This window comes from Oscarella lobularis, chromosome 12 (assembly GCF_947507565.1).
Source record: "Oscarella lobularis chromosome 12, ooOscLobu1.1, whole genome shotgun sequence".
NCBI classification, from domain to species: Eukaryota; Metazoa; Porifera; class Homoscleromorpha; order Homosclerophorida; family Oscarellidae; genus Oscarella; species Oscarella lobularis.
In genome coordinates, this window is record NC_089186.1 from 1,519,773 (window position 1) to 1,542,501 (window position 22,729).

Here is a 22,729-nt window from a genome sequence, read left to right on the forward strand (position 1 = left end):
ACCATAGCACGCGGTTTTTGGTCGAAAACCGTGTCTCTCAAAAGTCTGATTTTTTGGTGTTAAACGATAGGACTTGACTCCACGGTCTCAAAATTGTCAAGCTGGCCGTGTTTTTTTGAAGGGCGTGACTAATATTAACCCATACCGGAAGGGGGTCTTTTGGAGGCGAAATTTGACCTCCATCAACTGTTCGACCCTGCAGCTGTGTCAAACTATTATGGTACAATAGATCTAGCGTGTTTATTTGGAAATCCGTGAGTTGAGGTTTTTAGGCAAACCGTGAGCTATAGCACACGGTTTTTGGTCATTTTGGTGACCTCTCCGATTCTCAAAATTTCTTTATAGAACGATGGGTATTGGTTGCCTGTTTGACCTCGCGGTACCAAAAGGACCCCACACCTCGAATTTTGGCTAAAATTCGAATTTTTGTAGATGATTTATATCAGCACATGGATCAATTCCCTCCTTCTCCATCGTGTTCCTACAGCCTTTCAAGGTAAAGAAGACAATGGATATGAGTGTTCAATGCACTGAATTGATTTTTTTTCAGTTTTCTTCTCTCCCCAACGCGTCGATCAATCCGACGATTTTTAGATGCAGAAAGAAGAAGACGCAGACGAAGACATCACCCTGGGGACTTGGGTTAAAGTCTCCCTCCTTGTGGGCTGGAGGTTAATCAGCGCCTCCCCTGTGGACTTGGGTTAAAATTCACCCTGGGGACTTGGGTTAAAGTCTCCCTCCTTGGAGGCTGGAGGTTAATGTGCCTACCCCCTGTGGACTTGGGTTAAAGTTCACTGTGGGGACTGCAGTCTCAGTCCCACCGCTTGGCCAGGAGGTCAAGCGGCAGCGCAGGAGCGGCGGCCCAGGGACAACGAAAGGAGGAAGAGGAAAAGGTGGAAGGGGAGACAAGAAGACTTTTAATTTTTTATTTTGTACATCCGGGATATTATCAATAAAAATTTGGCCATACGTTCCCCTACTTTTTCGCTCAATGACATGCGACGCAGAATGACGTATAATACGTCATCTGCGTCGCCTGCTTTAGTTTAGCTTTATTAGGGACTGTCGACAACGTCAGGCTCACTTTCATGCAAAAGGAGCGCCGAGTCCCAAACAAAGCTAAACTAACGTGCTCTTGTCTCCATACCCTGGAGATCAAGAGTAGACAAAAAAAAGGCACGCAACTATTCTCATGCACTAAACCTAGCATGCAAAAAGAGTCAATCCATGCTGGCATCTTCTTGTCTTCACATTTCCTCTTCAGATCGGGAAGCTATAAAAACGAAATACGCTCATACCAAAGAGCCACCCGACGTCGACAGGGTACTGTAGACAAAAAAAAGGGACTGAGACTGAGCCGCTAGGACAGCTCTATGAGGGGCCCCACTTGCGCTGGAGGCTTGGACGATGTCATAAGGAAGACCTCATCGATCGGTGACAAAGAGCGACGAGAAACCGAGCATTTGCCGTCACGTCGCGCTCTCCTAAAATGATCGCGAGGCTCCGGATCGACGGCGACGAGAAGTTCGAGCTCCTTTTGCTCGTCGCTTTCTTTTTCTCGATGCGGCTAAACTCTCCGAACGCGTATTTCAGGACTGCTTTACGTGCGACGAGGGAGAGAACGAATTTGCGAGCAGACGTCGGTTCTAGGGGGACCCTCGCGACGCGACCTGCTGGGAGGCATCCTCGGACTTATTTAAGAGTCTAAATACGCTTACCAAGACGCTATTGTTTCGTACGCACGAGAAAAGCGTGAAAACGGCGAATTACCTTGTTCGCGCATGCGTAGACCCTAGAAAAAAAGTAACCAATACATCAATAGCACATAAACTGCTATGTATGTAAAAGCTCTAGTCATAATTCCTAGCGGCTAATATCTCAGGCATGTCAAATACGAGTTTGATAAGACTACATAAAATACTGACGTAAAAAAGGAGATACAAAAGCATAGGCATGTAGATATAGTATACCAGACTCACCTGGCCTCCTCTATCTTCAATCATCCGACGACACACCTTAATTTCTCACGTCAAGATGAGCCCCTCTCAAAGCCCTGCCTTACCTTCAACTTGAAGTTTACTAATCGTGCGTTGAAGACGATCATGCTCTGAATCTTCTAAGTATAGCAGAAGACAGCTATCTGTTTCATAAAGAGCTACAAAAAAACGGCTAGCCGATTAATTCAGAACTCACCGATTGTTAATTGCCAACCTGAAGATAAAAAAGCTATACCTGTGCGTAGTTAATTGATTAATTAAAGAGCGAAATTAGGGATCGAGTGACATGCGTGGTTGCACATCTTTGCTAGCCACGCGCAGTGTATTCTGCAACCGAAAGCCTGAATGATAACAAAGACAAAACTCACACATTCGCTATTCCTAGCTCTCACTGACTCACAGTATATTTTCGCCGACATATCTATCACGACGTCGGTTGCTATGAACGGCCAACACGATGGTCCGCCGTCTCATTTCACAAGAATCGTGAGCGGCCAGGCGACAATGATTGCAGTAGGATTCTGCCTAAGTCTTTCTATTCTTCTCGCCGTTTCGCCCATATTCGTTTACTATTATGTGGACATACCTTCACGGAACGATGTAAAGCTTAGTCGGTTTATACATAGGCAGCCTGGTGTAGTGGTAGCGCATTCCAACGCGGTAAACGTACCGTAATTGAAATCGAAATTAGATACTAATACCAGCGCGGCTGGTCTGTCTCACTTCGGCTTGCTCGATACTGTGATAACAAAGTTGATCTGTTAATAGGAACGTTTGTGCCAAAAGAAATCGCCTCAATTTGTTCCGAGAGTCTTAACAGAACAATCTCTATGCAAATCAATATTTCATAATCATAATGACAACAGAAGCACGATGACGGGGCTTACGGCGGCGGCGAAAGAGCAAATGGAGAAAATACCCGTGGCCGGGTGTGGAAATTTCACGATGGCAGAGAACGATTTGATAATATTGTTCCACGCAATCGATACATCTAACTTACCTGATGAAGACAAAGGAGAGGCAAAGATAATGCTCTGTCTTTACGCCTATGGAGACTGCGGTGACTTAGGCAAACTAACAAAGAAAACTAACAGAAACAAATGCGACTGTTCAGGATTTTCGGAGTTCCAGACGGAGACTGACTTCAAACCGCTGATAAGAAACTTCTCATCCTGCCTACAACCTCCCGATTTCGCGCTACCATTTATTACTTCTTCCTACACGAACGAGACTAATAACGAGACAGTTTGTTCAAAGAACTTGCTACCCACTACAAGCCCATGTTTGCAAACTTGCGGCATGTACTGCTCACCTTTGTGTAACCAGCCGGGAAGCTCAATCGGCGCAAAAATTTTTCACGTCGCACTTTATATTACAATTGCGCTGTTGTGGATTTGCATTGCGGTGATGTTCATTACTTGGCTAAAGCTAAGAAAATTGTACGCTCAATGTTCAAAAAATTAAAATTTTAAAGTTTTTTATTCAGCAAACAGTCTCAAACCGGATTGTCCTTTTGCCTACCACTCGCAGTTATCAGTAAGTTTCGATTCAATATAAAGAATGCGTTACTAGTACTTAATTATCTGCAACTATCAGATAGCGCCCTAAGCATCACTTTGATTTGGGGTCAAAAGAGGATATACTGTAGGTACAGAAACAGGTTTGAATCTATGTACAATCCAACAAAACTATGCCTTATTCAAGGTAGAGTGATACGCTCTATATAACTATTAGTGCGTACGTCATATAATATCGGTTTAGGATATCTCGCCCATTATGGACTACTGTGGTTCGTCTTTTCTTGGCTAAATTCCGTGGTCAGTGCACTAGTAACCGTGTGGAATCCCGAAAGGTTTAGCGAGAAACGGAGAAAGGCACTATACTTCTTTCAACTGACTCTATCGATAATCGCACCGGGAGGAATTGTCATGTTCACCTCACTACGTGGCATTCGCTACTCTGGGACAAATGTTTACAGCTTCTTCTGCGCACCTACAATCAACTCGTTCTTTTACACATATACACTGCCCGTCAATATTATAGTTTTTTGTGGGACAATAGTTTCGGCCATTGTTATGTACAAGCTGCATCAGGTAAATAGCTTCATTTGAAAAATCGATTTCGCTAATACTTTCTCTTCGAAGGCAAAAAAGTCTTCCTTTCATCAGCGCTGCCCTGAAACCAGTCAAAAAACGTTTCAAGCCTACTCGTTGGTTCAAAAGCGATTCTTTTTCCTATCAATTCTAATACCTCTTTTCTTCGCCGCCTTTGCGACGGCTTCTATCATCTACGCTCGGACATCTATTCCACATATAGGAAAAGTTTTGAGCTCAGAAAAATGCTCAAACGAGTCACAACGGTGCGGACCTGACTTCCAGGAACCGTGGCAAACCTCGTTTGCTCCTTTAGGTGCTATCGTACTGTTTTGGCTTTGTGCCGCTTCTGTGGTTGCCTATGTGCACGTGCCACGTGCGGCCAGAGCCTTTTGGCTGCAACTGTGGCGAAAATGCACAAGAAAAAATACAGGTCTACATTCGGACGATACGGCCGGAAGTTCAACGGGAAGAACACGCCTGTTCTCTTCCTCAAGTGAATCTATTAGAGAGAGCAGTACCTAACCTTTCGAAATTAGAATTGCCAGTAGATTCGAATGTGCATGGCGTCGCTTGACCATGAAAATGATTGTGAGAAACCCGTGCGCTTTATAGTTCGCCACTTAGAACAGTGGAAAGCTTGCTGTAGTCTGTAATCTGACGTTGGACGAGATGAGCTAGGACCGAAAGGAGCCCCGGAGTGAAGTGACTTACTTTGGTACTCTTATAGGCTTAGAAAGACGTCGATAATCTAGATTTTCACGTCTTCTCGCTCGATTCGCCACGAGTAGGAATGATCTTACGTTTCTATCGAAGATGCCCGTATGTCCGTGAAAAAGCACATCGTTGAGCAGTCAATAGTCACTTTTAGACTAGCAGCATTGTTCATTGTCTGTAAACTGCCAAAATAGTTCTAAGTGACTTCTGCTGGCTCGTCTAGCTGCAAAATACATGTTATTCTAACTATGGAGAAGATTACAAAAGATTTGAGGTCTTCGACCGTTTCTTTATCCTAGTCAGGGAAAGCCGCAGCCGAGTCAGCGCAGTGTCTAATAGCAGTCTATAAGCATAATCATTTTTCTTAGGAGAAACACTTGCCGCCTTGCGGCGAAACATCCGTTAGGAATATATTTAGATGTGACTTCGGAGAAAGTAGATGCTTCCGGGCAGAAAGTGCTAGTTCCACTTGCACAGATACTATATATATATAAACTGAAGAGCGAGTTTTGGCTTAGAGCAGAGAAGAAAGCCGACTCCACTATGTTCATCTTACTCTCAATCCCCTTCATCATTCTTACTTCTGACGCGCTTACAAGTGAGAAGGCCTTTCTCTAAAAAAAGGCTACAGGCTTAGCACAATGAACTGCGTATGAATATAGACGAACGCTTAAAGCGCGACTCCCAAGCGGCGATCTGCTACGGATATGACGCGTATACCGACTCTTCGTACGACGTCTCAGTTAGTGCAGATCAAGGACTTGTCACGTTGAATTGCTGCCAGATGGATGCCGTGTACGTTTCGCGGTGGCGGAAACTGGAGAACGGAAGTCAAGTTCGCCTTTCGCTGTGTCTCGACGGCCGACTGGGAGACGAGTTCGCCTGCTGGAAATATCAATCGCGCCTTCTCGTTCGTCTTCTCGTCAATGCGACGAATTTAAGTCGAGTGGATGAAGCGACGTTTCTGTGCGGAAAAGAACCGTTGTGGAATGATAATTTCTATGTTACGACGACAATTCGTTTCGCAGTTCCTCCTACGGCTTCGCCTCCGCTTAGCCCAGCAATTTCCCCCGTTAGGCCACGAGGTGTGCACGTACAGTAATAGCTATTACACGTAGGAGAAAAGGCGGTATCTGAGTGACATAGAGCCAAGTCAAGAAGGCGTGTCCACTCTATAGGAGTTACGAACGTTATGGGTTCATAACTTCCCTATAGGGTGGTTATGCATGTCCGCGCGCCCTTTGTCACAACGGAATATAACATATTATACGAGTGAGTACTTACTTTCGTGCGCCGTCTCTCGCAGATTCAAATTGCAGCGCGACCCTGTTTGAAACGTCGCCCACAGATCGAAGATATGCTTTACGCGGAAGCGTTACTTGCCTCTCTAATTTCAATCGTCTCGTTTGGAAGGCCGGGGACGAGAGCGTTGGTAAGTGTGCGGAAGATTCTGGAATGCCGGTGGCGTGCTACGAAGAGTTGGACGGTGGTCTTGAATTGAAAATCTTTTCCCAAGAGAAAAGGAGCCTAAAGAAATTCAAATGTATTGGCCGACGCGTGGCAAACGAGGAACCTGGTTCCGTCAAATCGAGAGTTTGCACTGTGAAAATCTCCTGGAGTTAGCAACTCGTTGACGCGATATTTTTCACGCCGAGCTCGCCGTTTGTGTTCCCTAGTCTCTAAGTCAACTGCTCGCGCTATTCATAGTAGAGGATCTGTCTTTACTGAATAAATCAGAAGTAAACCAGAAATAGCGCCAAGACAATCAAACGTCTTATCAGCCCCTTCTTTCCGGCTGAAAGAAGCTTTCGCGCCAACGCGCTTCGGCCAAGTGTGACGGCGCGTGCCACTGGAGCCGATGGCCCTATACGCAAATCAATCAATGGGCAAATAACCATGAAACAAATCGGGTTTGACAAGGTGAGACAATAAGTCTCTTACCTGTATATTTCTATAGATTTTCACGTAGTGGCAATAGAGGGTTTCATAGGCTACGGTCGAATACGGGTAGGACACCACGAATTACTACTATACATGTATATAGTTCATGGCTTTAGACTAATTAATTTTGAACAACGACCTAAGCGACCAATAACCTTAACATAAGTATGCTGTCGGCTTGAGAAGAAGAGGTCAACTGATTTCGCTTAATTGTGAGGAAGTATGCCTATAAGGGCACGAAAACAGAAGGATGCTAGAAACAAGAACAAAAGCATACACTCTCACCTTTTAATTCATGACGCGTCTCCGCGAGACTGCAACTTTTGCCAGAGACCATTCTATACAAACATCTTAGTTTCCCAGTACAGGACGTCCTTCCGGTGATGTAATACCGCGACTACATGCATAGGCTTCCTCCATTTATTAAATGTCGGCTCAAGGCGCTAAAGAGAGTGCATGACTGGGACGCAAAAGCCAATAAAATGCAACCGCAAAAACCTCATTGCATGGTACACCGCATGTGAGCTAGCCCCTTCCCTTGGCGTCATCATAAAAGAATAAAAAATAGCAGCACTGCAGTCATATATAAACGCATCGCTACAAACGAGCAAAGTCAGTCGAAAAGGTCAATTAAGAGAGCCCCTCCGCCACACTCCGCGTTATGCCGTCACTCGTCACAGTCGTCGGTGTTTGTGAGTTAGTGCATGTGACCGACTGCGATTGCAATATTATAACAAGTCGTTTCCCGCACTCTAGGTCTAGTCTTTGTTTCCAACCCTCTAGGCCGATTCTTGTTAGCTCAAGGCTCGCTAAGTTAGTAAGAGCGTTGCGAAAAATCGTGCTGTGGATAGAGGCGGTTCCTCCTATATTCTATAGGCGGTTGCAGTTGGAACGGCGCGGAATTAAAAAGAAAAATCATCCTAGAAAAAGAAAATATGAACGGCACGGAGATCCGCTGTTCTAGCGTGGAAGGAAAAGTGAGGTGGGAGTTTAATAAATCTGAAATAGCGAAATGCGGCGACCAAAAGAACGAAGATGTGTGCACCGAATATGTATCACAGATATCGGAACGTCTAAAAATTGACCCGATACATCATACTCTACAATCGGCCATTTACTATTGCGAGCACAAGTCCAAGTCCTCGACAGTATGCTCAGTCGAAGTCAAAGGACCAAAGCAAACAAAGCAGCCAGATGAAACTCCTACTTCGACCCTTCGTAGCTCAACTGGTCCTACGATTACCTATGATACTTCTAGTGCTGCTTTGAATGAAACTTCCTATGTCAACGCTACAGAGTTTCCAAATGAAACGCCTTCCTTGGTGGGCACAAGTCCCACTAATTCTACTCGTTTATCATATTCTAGTGCTGCTTTGAATGCAACTTCCTATGTCAACGCAAAAAACATTCTAAATGAAACGCCTTCTTTGGTGGGCGCAAGTTCCACTAATTCTACTCCTTTATCGAAGAAGTGAGTCAGACATACGGCTATTGCTACTTGATTAATCGATTATCTTTTTCGTTCAGAGCTAACGTTACGGCGGCTATAGTTTGTGCGATTGTCATACTAGTTGGGCTGTGCGTTGGGACGGGACTAGTAATATTTCTCAAAAAAGAAAAATCCCTCTGCTGTCGACAATGTGACGAAGACGATCGGGATAGAGTGAGCGAGATTTGGAAAGACGAGTGTACGTTTCTGAATGGAAAAAACGTAATTCCAATTAGCAGCATCACAACCGGAAAGATATTAGGCATAAAAGAGGCCACTAATTATTTAAAATAACAAATTAGGGTGCACTTGTAGGAGAAGGTCAATTTGGCACCGTAGCCGAAGGAAACCTGACAACGCAAACAAGTACCGGAGAAGTGTATACGATAAAGATTGCCGTGAAAACGTTTCGAGGTAAAGTGCGTTCAGTCTAGCGCGGTACCGCATGCCTCATGGACCGTCTAGACGAACTGCAGGCAGAAGACTTTCAAAAGGAAGCGAAACTATTAGCGAGCCTCGGTCTTCATACGAATCTTACGCGGATTTACGGACACTGCGTCGAAAACGGACGTATGTCCGTTAATTAATTAAATTTTCATTGAATTAATATGTACTTGCGATTTCTTTTTTCTAGACGTTAGCAAAATTGCGATGGAATACGCCGAAATGGGCGACCTTCATCGTTATCTTCGTCGAATGAGAAGTGAGAAAAATACGTTCACACTCGACGAAAGGAAGGCGATCGACTACGGACGACAAATTGCCAAAGGAATGCAATTCATCGCTTCAAAAGGGGTCGGGTTAAAAAGCAAATTATAATTAATTAATTAATTTGTCAATTAGTGCGTTCATCGCGATTTGGCGGCTAGAAACGTTCTCGTTTTTGAGGGCGAGCGACTAAAGATATGCGATTTTGGACTGGCTAGAGATCTCCAGTCAGCTGCCTACTACAGAAAAAGGACAAAGGTGCGCAATATTACCCTATACGAAGTGGACGTACAGTATCAAGATTTTCTATCAGGGTGGCGTAATTCCGTTCAAATGGTGCGCACCGGAAGTCCTGCTCTACAAAACTTACAGCGAATACAGTGACGTGTAAACTAATTAAATAAAATTATTTAACTAATAATCTCAATTAATTTAAATTTTTTCTTTCATACGCAGTTGGTCTTATGGCATTGTCCTGTGGGAAATTGTAACCTACGGCGGAACTCCCTATCCGGGAGTGCCGATTGAAAAATTGTTTGAATTATTGACGGGGGATTGTGTATATCGCATGAGCAAACCGAGACTGTGTTCGGACAAGATGTAAGGCCTCATCGTCTCATTGCCGATATAATTAGTAAAATTGTTTTTCGTTTTGCGGGAGCTCAGCTACGAAATTATGATGCACTGTTGGAGTTCAATCCCCGATCAAAGACCTATGTTTTCGAGCCTAATAACCAATATTTTGGTTTCAACTGATTTGAAGGGATTGACGTACAAGCAACGACCGAACGCGGGCGGAATGTAAATGCACGGAGTGTTTATGCTTGTGAATGAAGTGAATAGATTCGACTTGGGAACATTAGTTGTATCGGAAGGGTGCTTTGCTATTGAATACACGTACCTGAAGAATAGACCAGTCACCAGTGCTCCGGTGCTTTCTCTCGATCACTTTGACGTCCAGCCAACACAATTAATTAATTAAGTCTTCTATTTTGACGTACTGTTTGCGCTTTCGCTGCCTTCGACCCTGGAGAAGACGGCCAACGTCCAAGAGGTTTGATTGGTACCTAAATCCGAATACCAGATCACATTGATCGTCCTCGATCGTCGCACAAATCGAACATGGCGAAGAAAAGAAGAAAAGGAGCCAACTTTAGCGCGCGCGGGAGGTCGGTTTAATCAGGGCTTGGCCTGCACCGCCTGCACTACATCACCGCCCGGACCAGTAGGGCCATGGCCCGACCAATAAATTTGCAGCAATTTTTTGTAGTTTACCGTATCTCACTGAGTCATTGCGTTGCACCACTTATATTATACATACATATGTGCGCTATGCAAACATCCACGGCTTTCTAAAGAATGATTCAAGCAATAAAAACTTTACCGACCACGTCCACATAGCTAAAGCGGCTGGAGGTCAAGCCCCCAGACCCCCTTCTATACCAAACAAAACATTTTCTACTTCACAATGACATGCTAAGAATAGGCCCAACCATGCAATCACAATATTACTCTGCACTAAACCATTACAATAATTCATTCAACTGTACTAAAATTTAGTTCAAGTGTTTGCGTCAAAGAAACTAATTAGAAGAGATTTTGGGACGTTGGCACGGCTTTGGGCGGCATAATTTGAGAAGATGGGGAACAAAGTAAGATTGTTTGTTAGACACAAGAAAAGGTCTTGCATTTTCTCTCCAGTCTTCCCCGCACGTCGAGTCTCTTTTGTCCGGAGTCTCTTCACGCAATTTCTCGCAGGTGCAGTTCGGTAGTAACTTGATTCCAGGTACACTCTTTCTGAAGGACGTAATAAAGTGCTCCTCCGAAGGCGGGTTCCCGGCCAGTGAACGAGTAGCACAATAGACTTGGAGAAAGACGAAGGTGTCATGTTGGCATTTTGGGAAGAATGAACGAAGAGGATAAAAGAAAGTGCTTTTGTTCGTATCCTAAAAAACAGAAGCATAAAACAGCTAGTGGATCGAGTGACCAAAAATTTATGTGTCTCTATACCCTATTAAGTTGGCCCTTGTCATCGACTCCCAGACGCTCTCTCATAGGATACGTGTGCAAAGAGAACACTTTCGTGACATCTTTGGTGACGTCTTTGGGTATCCACGTAAACGTCTTTACTTTAGAGTCAGTAGGCGACGAAAGAAGCTTCATATTCATATTTGGTATTAGAATAACGTGAGGGATATCCCAATCACTTTCGTGCAAGCGGGCGACGGCGCTCGCGTTACAAATCTACGATTTCAATAAGATACGCGCAGTCACGCGGCAGTATAGCTATAGCTAGAGTGCATGCATCGGACTTACAAACTGCGTAACAGTCTCATTGAAGAGCACACGTGAGGATGTCGATATAGCGGCGGGTGTCGTGAACTTAATCACAGACAACAGGACAATCACAGCAGAGGTTGAAATAACTTGAAGCATCACAATTTTTTTCTACTGCTTCTGCTGGTTCAGCTTTGAACTGTTTAGCGACTGATGAAAATGCCGTTTCTCGTTCAAATTTATAGAAGCCCACCGGTCGAAAGTTTACCATTTACTAGAATTGGTCACGAGCGTAAGTCGTAGCTAATGCAATTAAGGTGGCCGTGAGAAAAATTGCGACGAGTTAGCAGAAGTGGGCGGCCGATGTGTGTACATCCGCCTGCGCCGCTCTTACGAAGTTTCTCTTCTAGAAACTGCTTTGGGAGAAAACAGTACAGGAACTGGAACCAAGAAGAAATTTCCTGCCTACTTTTGCGCGTAAAAGGGTGACGAAAGGAGACCGCAGAAGCGCCATCGCAAGATTACGTAACCTCGCTGTTACATGCGAATATACGTTCCAGGGTCTGTCTGTCACTGCGCAGCATCCGGCATACACATGGCCGGGACGCATATGTGAATGAGGTTGCAAGTACAAAAAGAAAAGGAAACAGTTTCTAGCTCAAGTCATGATCGATGTTCTAAAACCGAATTAAATTAGAAATTGCAGGGGCGAGGTTCATTGGGAGCACCGGACGTGTTTTAGATGAGGACACATGTTACCCAATCCGCGGCGCGTGACATCGCTAGGCTTTCCTAGTAAGCACACATCTGTCATCATATTTTTTCCCCTTTTCGACCGGGATTGAATAGAGTATAGAGAAAACCGGTTGCGGCTTTGATACCATGCAAGCATGATGTAAGCATCCACCTCCTTCGAGTCGTCGTCGAGAACGGCGTCGCGTGTTTGCGAGTCGGGTCAACGTATACGTACGTACGTACGCGATAAAAAAGATAACGTCAGTCGGAAAGACGCGTGAGAAGTGTCAACAGAGCTCCTTGGCCCCTTAAGAAATTTGTCTCGTTTAGAAATATCCTTTTGAACGTGTGCATTAACCTTCTACGACGAGTTTTCGAGCACACTTTCCTGTGCTACAATAAGACTTAATTAAACGATGCCGCCCTGGTCAACAGACACTTCCAGTAGCTTTTCGGCTTCGACATGTATACGCCTACCGCAAAATGTCACGCTTCTGAATTTCAGAATATCAGTTACAGAAGGTAAACGTTTGATGATTTTTGGACGTTTTTCATTCTTTCTTGGCATTATTTGGCTTATCGACTATATTATCTCTGCGGAGCTCAGGCAAGAATACGATCTGTGCACACTGCACCAAATGCAAGAATAAACAGATTTTGTTTACCTTGCCTCGATGGCGTAAAGTATCTAGCAGTGTTGGACCGAGCATTGACATTCTTTCATTGTGAAACTGGTCCTCCTCCTTACATCGCGAACGCATTCTTCTGCGTCGACGACTAAAAAAACTTTAGAGTTCTTCCTGGAAGCATCTATGGCGCGCCGTTTCTGCCAAAAATAAGCCATGATGTGGCGCGCCGTTTCTGCCAAAAATAAACCATGAACATGAATCATGAACCATGAACCATGAACCATGAACCATGCATGAATCATGAACCATGAACCATGAACCATGAATCATGAATCATGCATGAATCATATAGGGATAGGCTAAAGGTGACGGCGGGGAAAGCGTGAGGATGACGTTGGAGGAGATTGATAGCGTCTACGATGAGATTCTAAACTCCAAACACAAATAAGGCCCTCGTGTGATAATTTCACGCGTTCTCCGTGAAAGCGGTCATACATTCGGCTTTTTTGGTGGGCTGGAACCCAATGAATGAAAGGTTTTGCTTTTGTTTCCCCGCAGGAGACCTCACCATGCCGACCTGTACTTCCGTTGGTAGCTTGTCTTGTTGTCACGTCGAATTCCGTTTGAACAACGCCTTCTCTCTGTAAAAATCGTGCAAAAGCAAAATGAGCCAAAGCGCGCTAAATAACTTGCATTGATTCATTTACTTGAGCGGCGATTTTTTCATGCTTCCATTCGTCTTACCGAATTTTGTCTTCTAAAGATAAAAACGACATGCAAAAATTATACATAAAAATTCGGCAACGTTCAAGCCAGCCAGCCAGCCAACCCCTCAGATCAGGACAAAAAAGTAAAAGCAATAAAAAAGACAATATCTACTAACGGCCATACACTGATTCATATTTCAATAGCACATAGACTGGTATGTATTAAAATACGTAAAAAGCTCTAGTCATAATTCCTAGCGGCTAAAATCTCAGGCATGTCAAATACGAGTTTGATAAGACTACATAAAATACTGACGTAAAAAGGAGATACAAAAGCATAGGCATGTAGATATAGTACGTATACCAGACCCACCTGGCCTCCTCTATCTTCAATCATCCGACGACACACCTTAATTTCTCCCGTCCTCTCAAAGACTTGCCTTACCTTTACAAATCAAACGTTGAAGACGATAATGCTCAGAACCTTCAAAGTATAGCAGAAGACAGCTATCTGTTTCATAAAAAGCTACAAAAAACGGCTAGCCGATTCAAAACTCACCCATTGTTACCAGCCTGAAAATAAAAGCTATACCTCTGCGTAGTTAATTAATTAATTAAAGAGCGAAATTAGAGATCAAGTGACATGCGTGGTTGCACATCTTTGCTAGCCACGCGCAGTGTATTCTGCAACCGAAAGCCTGAATGATAACGAAGACAAAACTCACACATTCGCTATTCCTAACTCTCACTGACTCACAGTACATTTTCACCGACATATCTATCACGACGTCGGTTGCTATGGACGGCCAACACGATGGTCCGCCGTCTCATTTCACAAGAATCGTGAGCGGCCAGGCGACAATGATTGCAGTAGGATTCTGCCTAAGTCTTTCTATTCTTCTCGCCGTTTCGCCCATATTCGTTTACTATTATGTGGACATGCCTTCACGGAACGATGTAAAGCTTAGTCGGTTTATACATAGGCAGCCTGGTGTAGTGGTAGCGCATTCCAACGCGGTAAACGTACCGTAATTGAAATCGAAATTAGATACTAATACCAGTGGCTCACTTCGGCTTGCTTCGATACTTTGATACAAAGTTGATCTGTTAATAGGAACGTTTGTGCCAAAAGAAATCGCCTCAATTCGTTCCGAGAGTCTCAACGGATCAATCTCTATGCAAATCAGTATTTCGTAATGACAACAGAAGCACGATGACGGGGCTTACGGCGGCGAAAGAGCAATTGGAGAAAATACCCGTTGCCGGGTGTGGAAATTTCACGATGGCAGAGAACGATTTGATCATATTGTTCCACGCAATCGATACATCTAACCTACCTGATGAAGACAAAGGCAACGCAAAGATAATGCTTTGTCTTTACGCCTATGGAGACTGCGGTGACTTGGGCAAACTAACGAAGAAAACTAACAGAAACAAATGTGACTGTTCAGGATTTTCGGAGTTCCAGACGGAGACTGACTTCAAACCGCTGATAAGAAACCTTTCATCCTGCTTACAAGCTCCCGATTTCGCGATACCATTTATTATTTCTTCCTACACGAACAAGACTAATAACGGGACAGTTTGTTCAAAGAACTTGCTACCCACTACAAGCCCATGTTTGCAAACTTGCGGCATGTACTGCTCACCTTTGTGTAACCAGCCGGGAAGCTCAATCGGCGCAAAAATTTTTCACGTCGCACTTTATATTACAATTGCGCTGTTATGGATTTGCATTGCGGTGATGTTCATTACTTGGCTAAAGCTAAGAAAATTGTATGCTCAATGTTCAAAAAATTTAAGATTCTAAAGTTCGTTATTCAGCAAACAGTCTCAAACCGGATTGTCCTTTTGCCTACCACTCGCTGTTATCAGTAAGTTTCGATTCAATATAAAGAATCCGTTACTCTTAATTATCTGCAATTATCAGATAGCGCCCTAAGCATCACTTTGATTTGGGGTCAAAAGAGGATATACTGTAGGTACAGAAACAGGTTTGAATCTATGTACAATCCAACAAAACTATGCCTTATTCAAGGTAGAGTGATACGCTCTATAATAATATTAGTGCGTACGTCACATGATATCGGTTTAGGATATCTCGCCCATTATGGAATACTGTGGTTCGTCTTTTCTTGGCTAAATTCCGTGGTCAGTGCACTAGTAACCGTGTGGAATCCCGAAAGGTTTAGCGAGAAACGGAGAAAGGCACTTTACTTCTTTCAACAGACTCTATCGATAATCGCACCGGGAGGAATTGTCATGTTCACCTCACTACGTGGCACTCGCTACTCTGGGACAAACGTTTACAGCATCTTCTGCGCACCTACAATCAACTCGTTCTTTTACACATATACACTGCCCGTCAATATTATAGTTTTTTGTGGGACAATAGTTTCGGCTATTGTTATGTACAAGCTGCATCAGGTAAATAGCTTCATTTGAAAAATCGATTTAGCTAATACTTTCTCTTCGAAGGCAAAAAAGTCTTCCTTTTATCAGCGCTGCCCTGAAAGCAGTCAAAAAACGTTTCAAGCCTACTCGTTGGTTCAAAAGAGATTCTTTTTCATATCAATTCTAATGCCTCTTTTCTTCGCCGCATTTGCGACGGTTTCTATCATCTACGCTCGGACATCTATTCCGCATATAGGAAAAGTTTTGAGCTCCGAAAAATGCTCGAACGAGTCACAACAGTGCGGACCTGACTTCCAGGAAACGTGGCAAACCGCGTTTGCTCCTTTAGCTGCTATCGTACTATTTTGGCTTTGTGCCGCTTCTGTGGTTGCCTATGTGCACATACCACGTGCGGCCAGAGCCTTTTGGCTGCAACTGTGGCGAAAGTGCAAAGAAAAAAAGATGAGTCTACGTTCGGACGATACGGCCGAAAGTTCAACGGGAAGAACGCGCCTGTTCTCTTCATCAAGTGAATCTATTAGAGAGAGCAGTACCTAACCTTTACAATTGCCAGTATTCGAATGTGCATGGCGTCGCTTGACCATGAAAATGATCGTGAGAAACCCGTGCGCTTTATAGTTGGCCACTTAGAACAGTGGAAAGCTTGCTGTAGTCCGTAATCTGACCTTGGACGAGATGAGGACCGAAAGGAGCCCCGGAGTGAATTGACTTACTTTGGTACTCTTATAGGCTTAGAAAGACGTCGATGATCTAGATTTTCACGTCTTCTCGCTCGATTCGCCACGAGTAGGGGTGATCTTACGTTTCTATCGAAGATGCCCGTATGTCCGTGAAAAAGCACATCATTGAGCAGTCAATTAATAGTCACTTTTAGACTAGTAGCATTGTTCCTTGTGCCAAAAAAGTTCTAAGTGACTTCGGCTGGCTCGTCTAGCTGCAAAATACATGTTATTCAAACTATGAAAAGAATACCAAAAGATTTGAGGTCTTCGACCGTTTTTTATCCTAGTCAGGGAAAGCCGCAGCCAAGTCAGCGCAGTGTCTAATAGCAGTCTATAAGCATGATCATTTTGCTTAGGAGAAGTTGTCGCATTGCGGCGAAACATCCGCTAAGAATATATTTAGATGTGCCTTCGGAGAAAGGAGATGCTTCCGGGCAAAAGGTGATACTTCCACTTGCACGGATACTATACATAAAGAGCGAGTTTAGTTTACCCTAAGTTTAGGCTTAGAGCAGAGAAGAAAGCCGACTTCACTATGCTCATCCTACTCTCAATCCCCTTCATCATTCTTACTTCTGACGCGCTTCCAAGTGAGAAGGCCTCTCCCTAAAAAACAGGCTATATAGTACAATGAACTGCGCGAATGAATAGACGAACGCTTAAAGCGCGACTCCCAAGCGGCGATCTGTTACGGATATGACGCGTATACCGACTCTTCGTACGACGTCTCAGTTCAAGGACTTGTGACGTTGAATTGTTGCCAGATGGATGCCGTGTACGTTTCGCGGTGGCGGAAACTGGAGAACGAAAGTTAAGTTCGTCTTCCGCTTTGTCTCGACGGCCGACTGGGAGACGAGTTCGCCTGCTGGAAATATCAATCGCGCCTTCTCGTTCGTCTTCTCGTCAATGCGACGAATTCAAGTCGAGTGAATGAAGCGGCGTTTCTGTGCGGAAAAGAACCGTTATGGAATGATAATTTCTATGTTACGACGACAATTCGTTTGGCAGTTCCTCCTACGGCTTCGCCTCCGCTTAGCCCAGCAATTTCCCCCGTTAGGCCACGAGGTATGCACGTACCGTAATAGCTATTAATAACACGTACGTGGGAGAAAAGGCAAGTGTCTGAGTGGCATGAAGCCAAGTCAACAAGGCGTGTCCAAAGGTACACGCCCGCTATGGATCCATAACCACCCTAGGGTGGTTATGGGCCTTGTCCGCGCCCTTTGTCACAACGGGATAAAAGATACTATACGAGCGAGTACTTACTTTTTCGTGCACCGTCTTTCGCAGATTCAAATTGCAGCGTGGTCCTGTTTGAAACGTCGCCCAGTGATCGAAGATATGCTTTACGCGGAAGCGTTACTTGCCTTTCTAATTTCAATCGCCTCGTTTGGAAGGCCGGGGACGAGAGTGTTGGCAAGTGTGCGGACGATTCTGGAATGCCGGCGGCGTGTTATGAAGAGTTGGACGATGGTCTCGAATTGAAAATCTTTTCCCAAGAGAAAAGGGGCCTAAAGAAATTCAAATGTATTGGCCGACGCGTGGAAAACGAGAAACCTGGTTCCGCTAAATCGAGATTTTGCACTGTCAAAGTCTCCTGGACTTAGACACTTGTTGTCGTGCTTGCACGCTGAGTTCGCCGTTCGTGTTCCCTACTAGTCTCAAAGTCAACTGCTCGCGCTTTTCATTGAAGAGGATCTGTTATTGCGAAATAAACTAGAAATAAACCAGAACTAGCGCCAAAACAAACAAATATCTTATCGGCCCTCCTTCAGGCTAAAAGGGGCTTTTGCGCCAACGCGTCTCGGCCAAGTGCATGTGGCGGCGCGTGTCACGGGAGCAGATGGCCCTACCTATAATTCACAAATAACCATGAAATAAAATTGGGTTTGCCTGCATATTTCTAGATTTTCACGTAGTGGCAATAGAGGGTTTCATTAATGTGCATGACTGTATAAGTATGCTATTTTTGAACTCTGCATGACTGTATAAGTATGCATGCTGTCGGTTTGAGAGAAAGAGGTCAACTGATTTCGGTCAATTGTGAGGAATTAAGCCTCTATACAAACATCCTAGTTTCCCAGTGGACGTCCTCCCGGTGATGATGGCTTCCATATAAATGCAGGGGCAAGAGAGTGTCTGAGACGCAAAAGCCAATTAAGAGTATGCGACCGCCAATACGTTATTGCATGGGTCAGGGAGGGCAGAGCCCTATTTCGGGCTCTGGAGGGAGGGAAGATAAATCGTTCCCTCGTACGCCGCAAATGAGCTGCATCGCCCTTCCCTTCGCGTCATCATGAAAGAATAACAAATATAGCATGCACTACAGTCATATATAAACGCATCGCTACAAACGAACAAGGTCAGTCGAAAAGGCCCGTCCGCCACTCTCCGCGTTATATGCCGTCACTCGTCACAGTCGTCGGTGTTTGTGAGTTAGCCCATGTGACCGACTGCGATTGCAATATTATAACGAGTCGTTTCCCGCACTCTAGGTCTAGTCCTTGTTTCCAACCCTCTAGGACGATTCTTGTTAGCTCAAGGCTCTCTAAGTTAGTAAGAGCGTTGCGAAAAATCGCGCTGTGGATAGAGGCGGTTCCTCTTATACATTCTATAGGCGGTTGCAGTTTGAACGGTGGGAAATTACGAAGAAAAATCATCCTAAAAGAAAATATGAACGGCACGAAGATCCGCTGTTCTAGCACGGATCCTCGTGGTCCTAGCATGGAAGAAAAAGTGACGTGGGAGTTTATTAATAAATCTGAAATCGCGAAACGCGTCGACCAAAAGAACGAAGATGTCTGCACCGAATATGTATCAAGTATGTCGGAACGTCTAAAAATTGACCCGATTCATCATACTCCACAATCGGCCATTTACTATTGCGAGCACAAGTACCAGTCCTCGACAGTATGCACAGTCGAAGTCAAAGGACCAAAGCAGCCAGACGAAACTTCGACCCTTCGTAGCTCAACTGGTCCTACGATTACCTATGATACTTCTAGTACAACTTCCTATGTCAACACTACAGAGTTTCCAAATGAAACGCCTTCCTTGGTGGGCACAAGTCCCACTAATTCTACTCGTTTATCGTATTCTAGTGCTACTATTGCAACTTCCTATGCCAAAACAGACATTCTAAATGAAACGCCTTCTTCGGTGGGCGCAAGTCCCACTAATTCTACTCATTTATCGGAGAAGTGAGTCAGACACACGGTTATTCTTATTTGATTAATCGATTATCTTTTTCGTTCAGAGCTAACGTTACGGCGGCTATAGTTTGTGCGATTGTCATACTAGTTGGGCTGTGCGTTGGGACGGGACTAGTAATATTTCTCAAAAAGGAAAAACCCCTCTGCTGTCGACAATGTGAAGAAGACGATTGGGATAGAGTGAGCGGGATTTGGAAAGACGAGTGTAGGTTTTTGAACGGAAAAAACGTTATTCCAATTAGCAGCATCACAACCGGAAAGATATTAGGTATAAAAGAGGCCGCTAATTATTTAAAAGAACAAATTAGAGTGCACTTGTAGGGGAAGGTCAATTTGGCACCGTAGCCGAAGGAAACCTGACAACGCAAACATGTACCGGAGAAGAGTATACGATAAAGATTGCTGTGAAAACGTTTCGAGGTAAAGTACGTTCAGTCTAGCGCGGTACCGCATGCCTCATGGAACGCGTCTAGACGAACTGCAGGCGGAAGACTTTCAAAAGGAAGCGAAACTATTAGCGAGCCTCGGTCTTCATACGAATCTTACGCGGATTTACGGACACTGCGTCGAAAACGGACGTATGTCGGTTAATTAAATAAATTTTCATTGAATTAATAATTGCGATTTTCTAGATGTTAGCAAAATTGCGATGGAATACGCCGAAATGGGCGACCTTCATCGCTATCTTCGTCGAATGAGAAGTGAGAAAAATACGTTCACACTCGACGAAAGGAAGGCGATCGACTACGGACGACAAATTGCCAAAGGAATGCAATTCGTCGCTTCGAAAGGGGTCGGGTAAAAAAGCAAATTATAATTAATTAATTAATTCGTTAATTAGTGCGTTCATCGCGATTTGGCGGCTAGAAACGTTCTCGTTTTTGAGAGAGAGCGACTAAAGATATGCGATTTTGGACTGGCTAGAGATCTCCAGTCAGGTGCCTACTACAGAAAAAGGACAAAGGTGCGCAATATTACCCTATGCGAAGTGGACGTGCAATATCAAGATTTTCTATCAGGGTGGCGTAATTCCGTTCAAATGGTGCGCACCGGAAGTCCTGCTCTACAAAACTTACAGCGAATACAGTGACGTGTAAACTAATTAAATAGAATTATTTAACTAATAATCTCAATAAATTTAAAATTTTCTCTCTTATGCACAGTTGGTCTTATGGCATTGTTCTGTGGGAAATTGTAACCTACGGCGGAACTCCCTATCCGGGAGTGCCAATTGAAAAATTATTTGAATTATTGACAGGGGATTGCATATATCGCATGAGCAAACCGAGACTGTGTTCGGACAAGATGTAAGGCCTCGTCGTCTCATTGTCAATATATAATTAGTAAAATTGTTTTTCGTTTTGCGGGAGGTCAGCTACGAAATTATGATGCACTGTTGGAATTCAATCCCCGATCAAAGACCTATGTTTTCGAGCCTAATAACCAATATTTTGGATTCGACCGATTTGAAGGGATTGGCGTACAAGCAACGACCGAACGCGGGCGGAATGTAAATGCACGGAGTGTTTATGCTTGTGAATGAAGTAAATAGATTCGACTTGGGAACATTGTATCGGAAGGGTGCTTTGCTATTGCATACATGTACCTGAAGAATAGACCAGTCAACAGTGCTCCGGTGCTTTCTCTCGATCACTTTGACGTCCAGCCAACCCAATCCAATTGCCGTACTGTTTGCGCTTTCGCTGCCTTCGACCCTGGAGAAGACAGCCAACGTCCAAGAGGTCTGATTGGTACGAATACCAGATCCCATTGATCGTCTTCGATCGTCGCACAAATCCACCATGGCGAAGAAAAAGAAGAAAAAGAGCCGACTTTAGCGCGCGCGGGAGGCAGGTCCCTGACAACTTACATCACCGCCCGGACCAGTACCCGACCAATAAATTCGAAGCAAATTTTTGTAGTTTACCGTTACACCATATGCAAACATCCGCGACTGATACAAGAACAATATACGTAAACCGCTCAACGCAATATCAGCCAAAACCAGTGGCATAACCAGTGTGTGCATGGGCCCGCCCAAATATTTTTCAAAGAATGATTCAAGCAATAAAAACTTGACACAATGACATGCTAAGAATAGGCCCGACCATGCAATCACAAAATTACTCTCTCGCTCCTGCACTATTACAATTCATTCAACTGTACTAAAATTTAGTTCAGGTGTTCGCGTCAAAGAAACTAATTAGAAGAGGTTTTTGGAAGTCGGCATAATTCTGGGTGGCATACTTTGAGAAGATGGGGAACAACATAGGATGGTTTGTTTAGCACAAGAAAACGCTTTGCACCTTCTCTTATCCAGTCTTTCTCGCACGTCGAGTCCCTTTTGTCTGGAGTCTCTCCATGCAATTTCGCGCAGGTGCAGTTCGGTGGTAACTCCATTCCAGGTTCCCCCCTTCTAAAGGACGTAATAAAGTGTTTCTTCGGGTTCCCGGCCCGTGAACGAGTAGCACAATAGACTTCGAGGGAGACGAAAGTGTCATGTTGGCATTTTGAGAAGAATGATGGAAGAGAATAAAAGAAAGTGTCATTGTTCATATCCTAAAAGACAGCAGCATAAAACAACTAGTGGAGTGAGCAAAATTCACTATACCCTAATAAGTCGGCCTTTGTCATTGACTCCCAGACGCTCTCCCTTAGGATACGTGTGCAAAGAGCGCACTTTCGTGTCATCTTTGCTTTTGGGTATCCACGTAAACGTGTCAGAAGGCCATGAAAGAAGCCTCACATTCATAATAACGTGAGGGATATCCCGATCACTTTCGCGCAAGCTGAGGTCGGCGCTCTTGTTACAAATCTACGATTTCAATAAGAAATCAAATTCCGCTTACGCAGTCACGCGGCAGTATAGCTAGAGTGCATGTCTCGGACTTACTAACTGCCACTGCGTAGCAGTCCCATTGAAGGGCGATGTCGCGGATGGCGTGAACTTAATCACAGACAACAGGACAATCACAGCAGAGGTTGAAATAACTTGAAGAGACAGCATATCACAATTTTTTTCCTGGTTCAGCTTTGTGTTGAGCGAATGATGAAAATTCCGCTTTTCGTTCAAATTTATAGAAACCC

General features: G+C 44.3%; 3 protein-coding genes and 2 long non-coding RNA genes across 17 annotated transcripts; 3 read left to right on the forward strand and 2 right to left on the reverse strand.

The window, feature by feature from the left end:
• Positions 1-916: 916 nt before the first annotated feature.
• On the reverse strand, positions 917-4,834 carry LOC136194207 (uncharacterized). The gene is made up of 12 exons (XR_010671538.1): positions 4,805-4,834; positions 4,365-4,747; positions 4,248-4,298; positions 2,885-4,200; positions 2,721-2,825; positions 2,398-2,628; positions 2,194-2,338; positions 2,063-2,140; positions 1,980-2,015; positions 1,719-1,792; positions 1,388-1,670; positions 917-1,326 (listed from the first exon to the last, which is right to left on the reverse strand). It is a non-coding gene; the product is annotated as an uncharacterized lncRNA (long non-coding RNA).
• A 3,481-nt stretch (positions 4,835-8,315) lies between these two features.
• On the forward strand, positions 8,316-9,795 carry LOC136193523 (fibroblast growth factor receptor 3-like). The gene is made up of 7 exons (XM_065982429.1): positions 8,316-8,651; positions 8,703-8,807; positions 8,872-9,032; positions 9,081-9,203; positions 9,259-9,332; positions 9,402-9,545; positions 9,612-9,795. The coding sequence occupies exons 3-7, from the start codon at positions 8,889-8,891 to the stop codon at positions 9,748-9,750; spliced, it is 624 nt and encodes a 207-aa protein (XP_065838501.1). The 5' UTR covers positions 8,316-8,651; positions 8,703-8,807; positions 8,872-8,888; the 3' UTR covers positions 9,751-9,795.
• Positions 9,796-10,237: 442 nt separating this feature from the next.
• Positions 10,238-21,436, reverse strand: LOC136193767 (uncharacterized). 13 transcript variants are annotated; one of them, XR_010671448.1, is made up of 16 exons: positions 21,249-21,436; positions 17,988-18,283; positions 17,798-17,941; positions 17,088-17,740; positions 16,511-17,036; positions 16,422-16,458; positions 14,943-16,373; positions 14,774-14,847; positions 14,521-14,717; positions 13,667-14,467; positions 13,294-13,343; positions 12,435-13,227; positions 12,316-12,381; positions 11,262-12,264; positions 10,956-11,189; positions 10,238-10,891 (listed from the first exon to the last, which is right to left on the reverse strand). It is a non-coding gene; the product is annotated as an uncharacterized lncRNA (long non-coding RNA). The 13 variants fall into 13 exon arrangements; XR_010671449.1 differs by having other exon boundaries at positions 11,262-13,227; positions 16,511-16,895; positions 16,979-17,036; XR_010671447.1 differs by having other exon boundaries at positions 11,262-13,227; positions 16,511-16,642; positions 16,703-17,036.
• LOC136193751 (uncharacterized) lies at positions 13,636-16,383 on the forward strand. The gene is made up of 6 exons (XM_065982708.1): positions 13,636-14,250; positions 14,408-15,069; positions 15,118-15,167; positions 15,224-15,331; positions 15,389-15,720; positions 15,772-16,383. The coding sequence occupies exons 1-6, from the start codon at positions 13,996-13,998 to the stop codon at positions 16,243-16,245; spliced, it is 1,881 nt and encodes a 626-aa protein (XP_065838780.1). The 5' UTR covers positions 13,636-13,995; the 3' UTR covers positions 16,246-16,383.
• Positions 19,155-21,156, forward strand: LOC136193918 (fibroblast growth factor receptor 3-like). Its single transcript, XM_065982927.1, has 11 exons — positions 19,155-19,251; positions 19,436-19,487; positions 19,532-19,630; positions 19,687-19,910; positions 19,964-20,062; positions 20,116-20,220; positions 20,275-20,435; positions 20,484-20,606; positions 20,662-20,735; positions 20,806-20,949; positions 21,018-21,156. The coding sequence occupies exons 1-11, from the start codon at positions 19,155-19,157 to the stop codon at positions 21,154-21,156; spliced, it is 1,317 nt and encodes a 438-aa protein (XP_065838999.1).
• Positions 21,437-22,729: the final 1,293 nt, after the last annotated feature.

Coding starts and splice junctions, on each gene's coding strand:
- LOC136193523 (XM_065982429.1), top strand. CDS start 8,889: ATGGAATACGCCGAAATGGGCGACCTTCATCGTTATCTTCGTCGAATG. Junction 9,204..9,258: donor ACTACAGAAAAAGGACAAAG/GTGCGCAATATT, acceptor ATTTTCTATCAG/GGTGGCGTAATTCCGTTCAA. Junction 9,546..9,611: donor AGACTGTGTTCGGACAAGAT/GTAAGGCCTCAT, acceptor GCGGGAGCTCAG/CTACGAAATTATGATGCACT.
- LOC136193751 (XM_065982708.1), top strand. CDS start 13,996: ATGATAACGAAGACAAAACTCACACATTCGCTATTCCTAACTCTCACT. Junction 14,251..14,407: donor ACATGCCTTCACGGAACGAT/GTAAAGCTTAGT, acceptor ATCTGTTAATAG/GAACGTTTGTGCCAAAAGAA. Junction 15,721..15,771: donor TTATGTACAAGCTGCATCAG/GTAAATAGCTTC, acceptor TTCTCTTCGAAG/GCAAAAAAGTCTTCCTTTTA.
- LOC136193918 (XM_065982927.1), top strand. CDS start 19,155: ATGGAAGAAAAAGTGACGTGGGAGTTTATTAATAAATCTGAAATCGCG. Junction 20,221..20,274: donor ACACTGCGTCGAAAACGGAC/GTATGTCGGTTA, acceptor GCGATTTTCTAG/ATGTTAGCAAAATTGCGATG. Junction 20,607..20,661: donor ACTACAGAAAAAGGACAAAG/GTGCGCAATATT, acceptor ATTTTCTATCAG/GGTGGCGTAATTCCGTTCAA.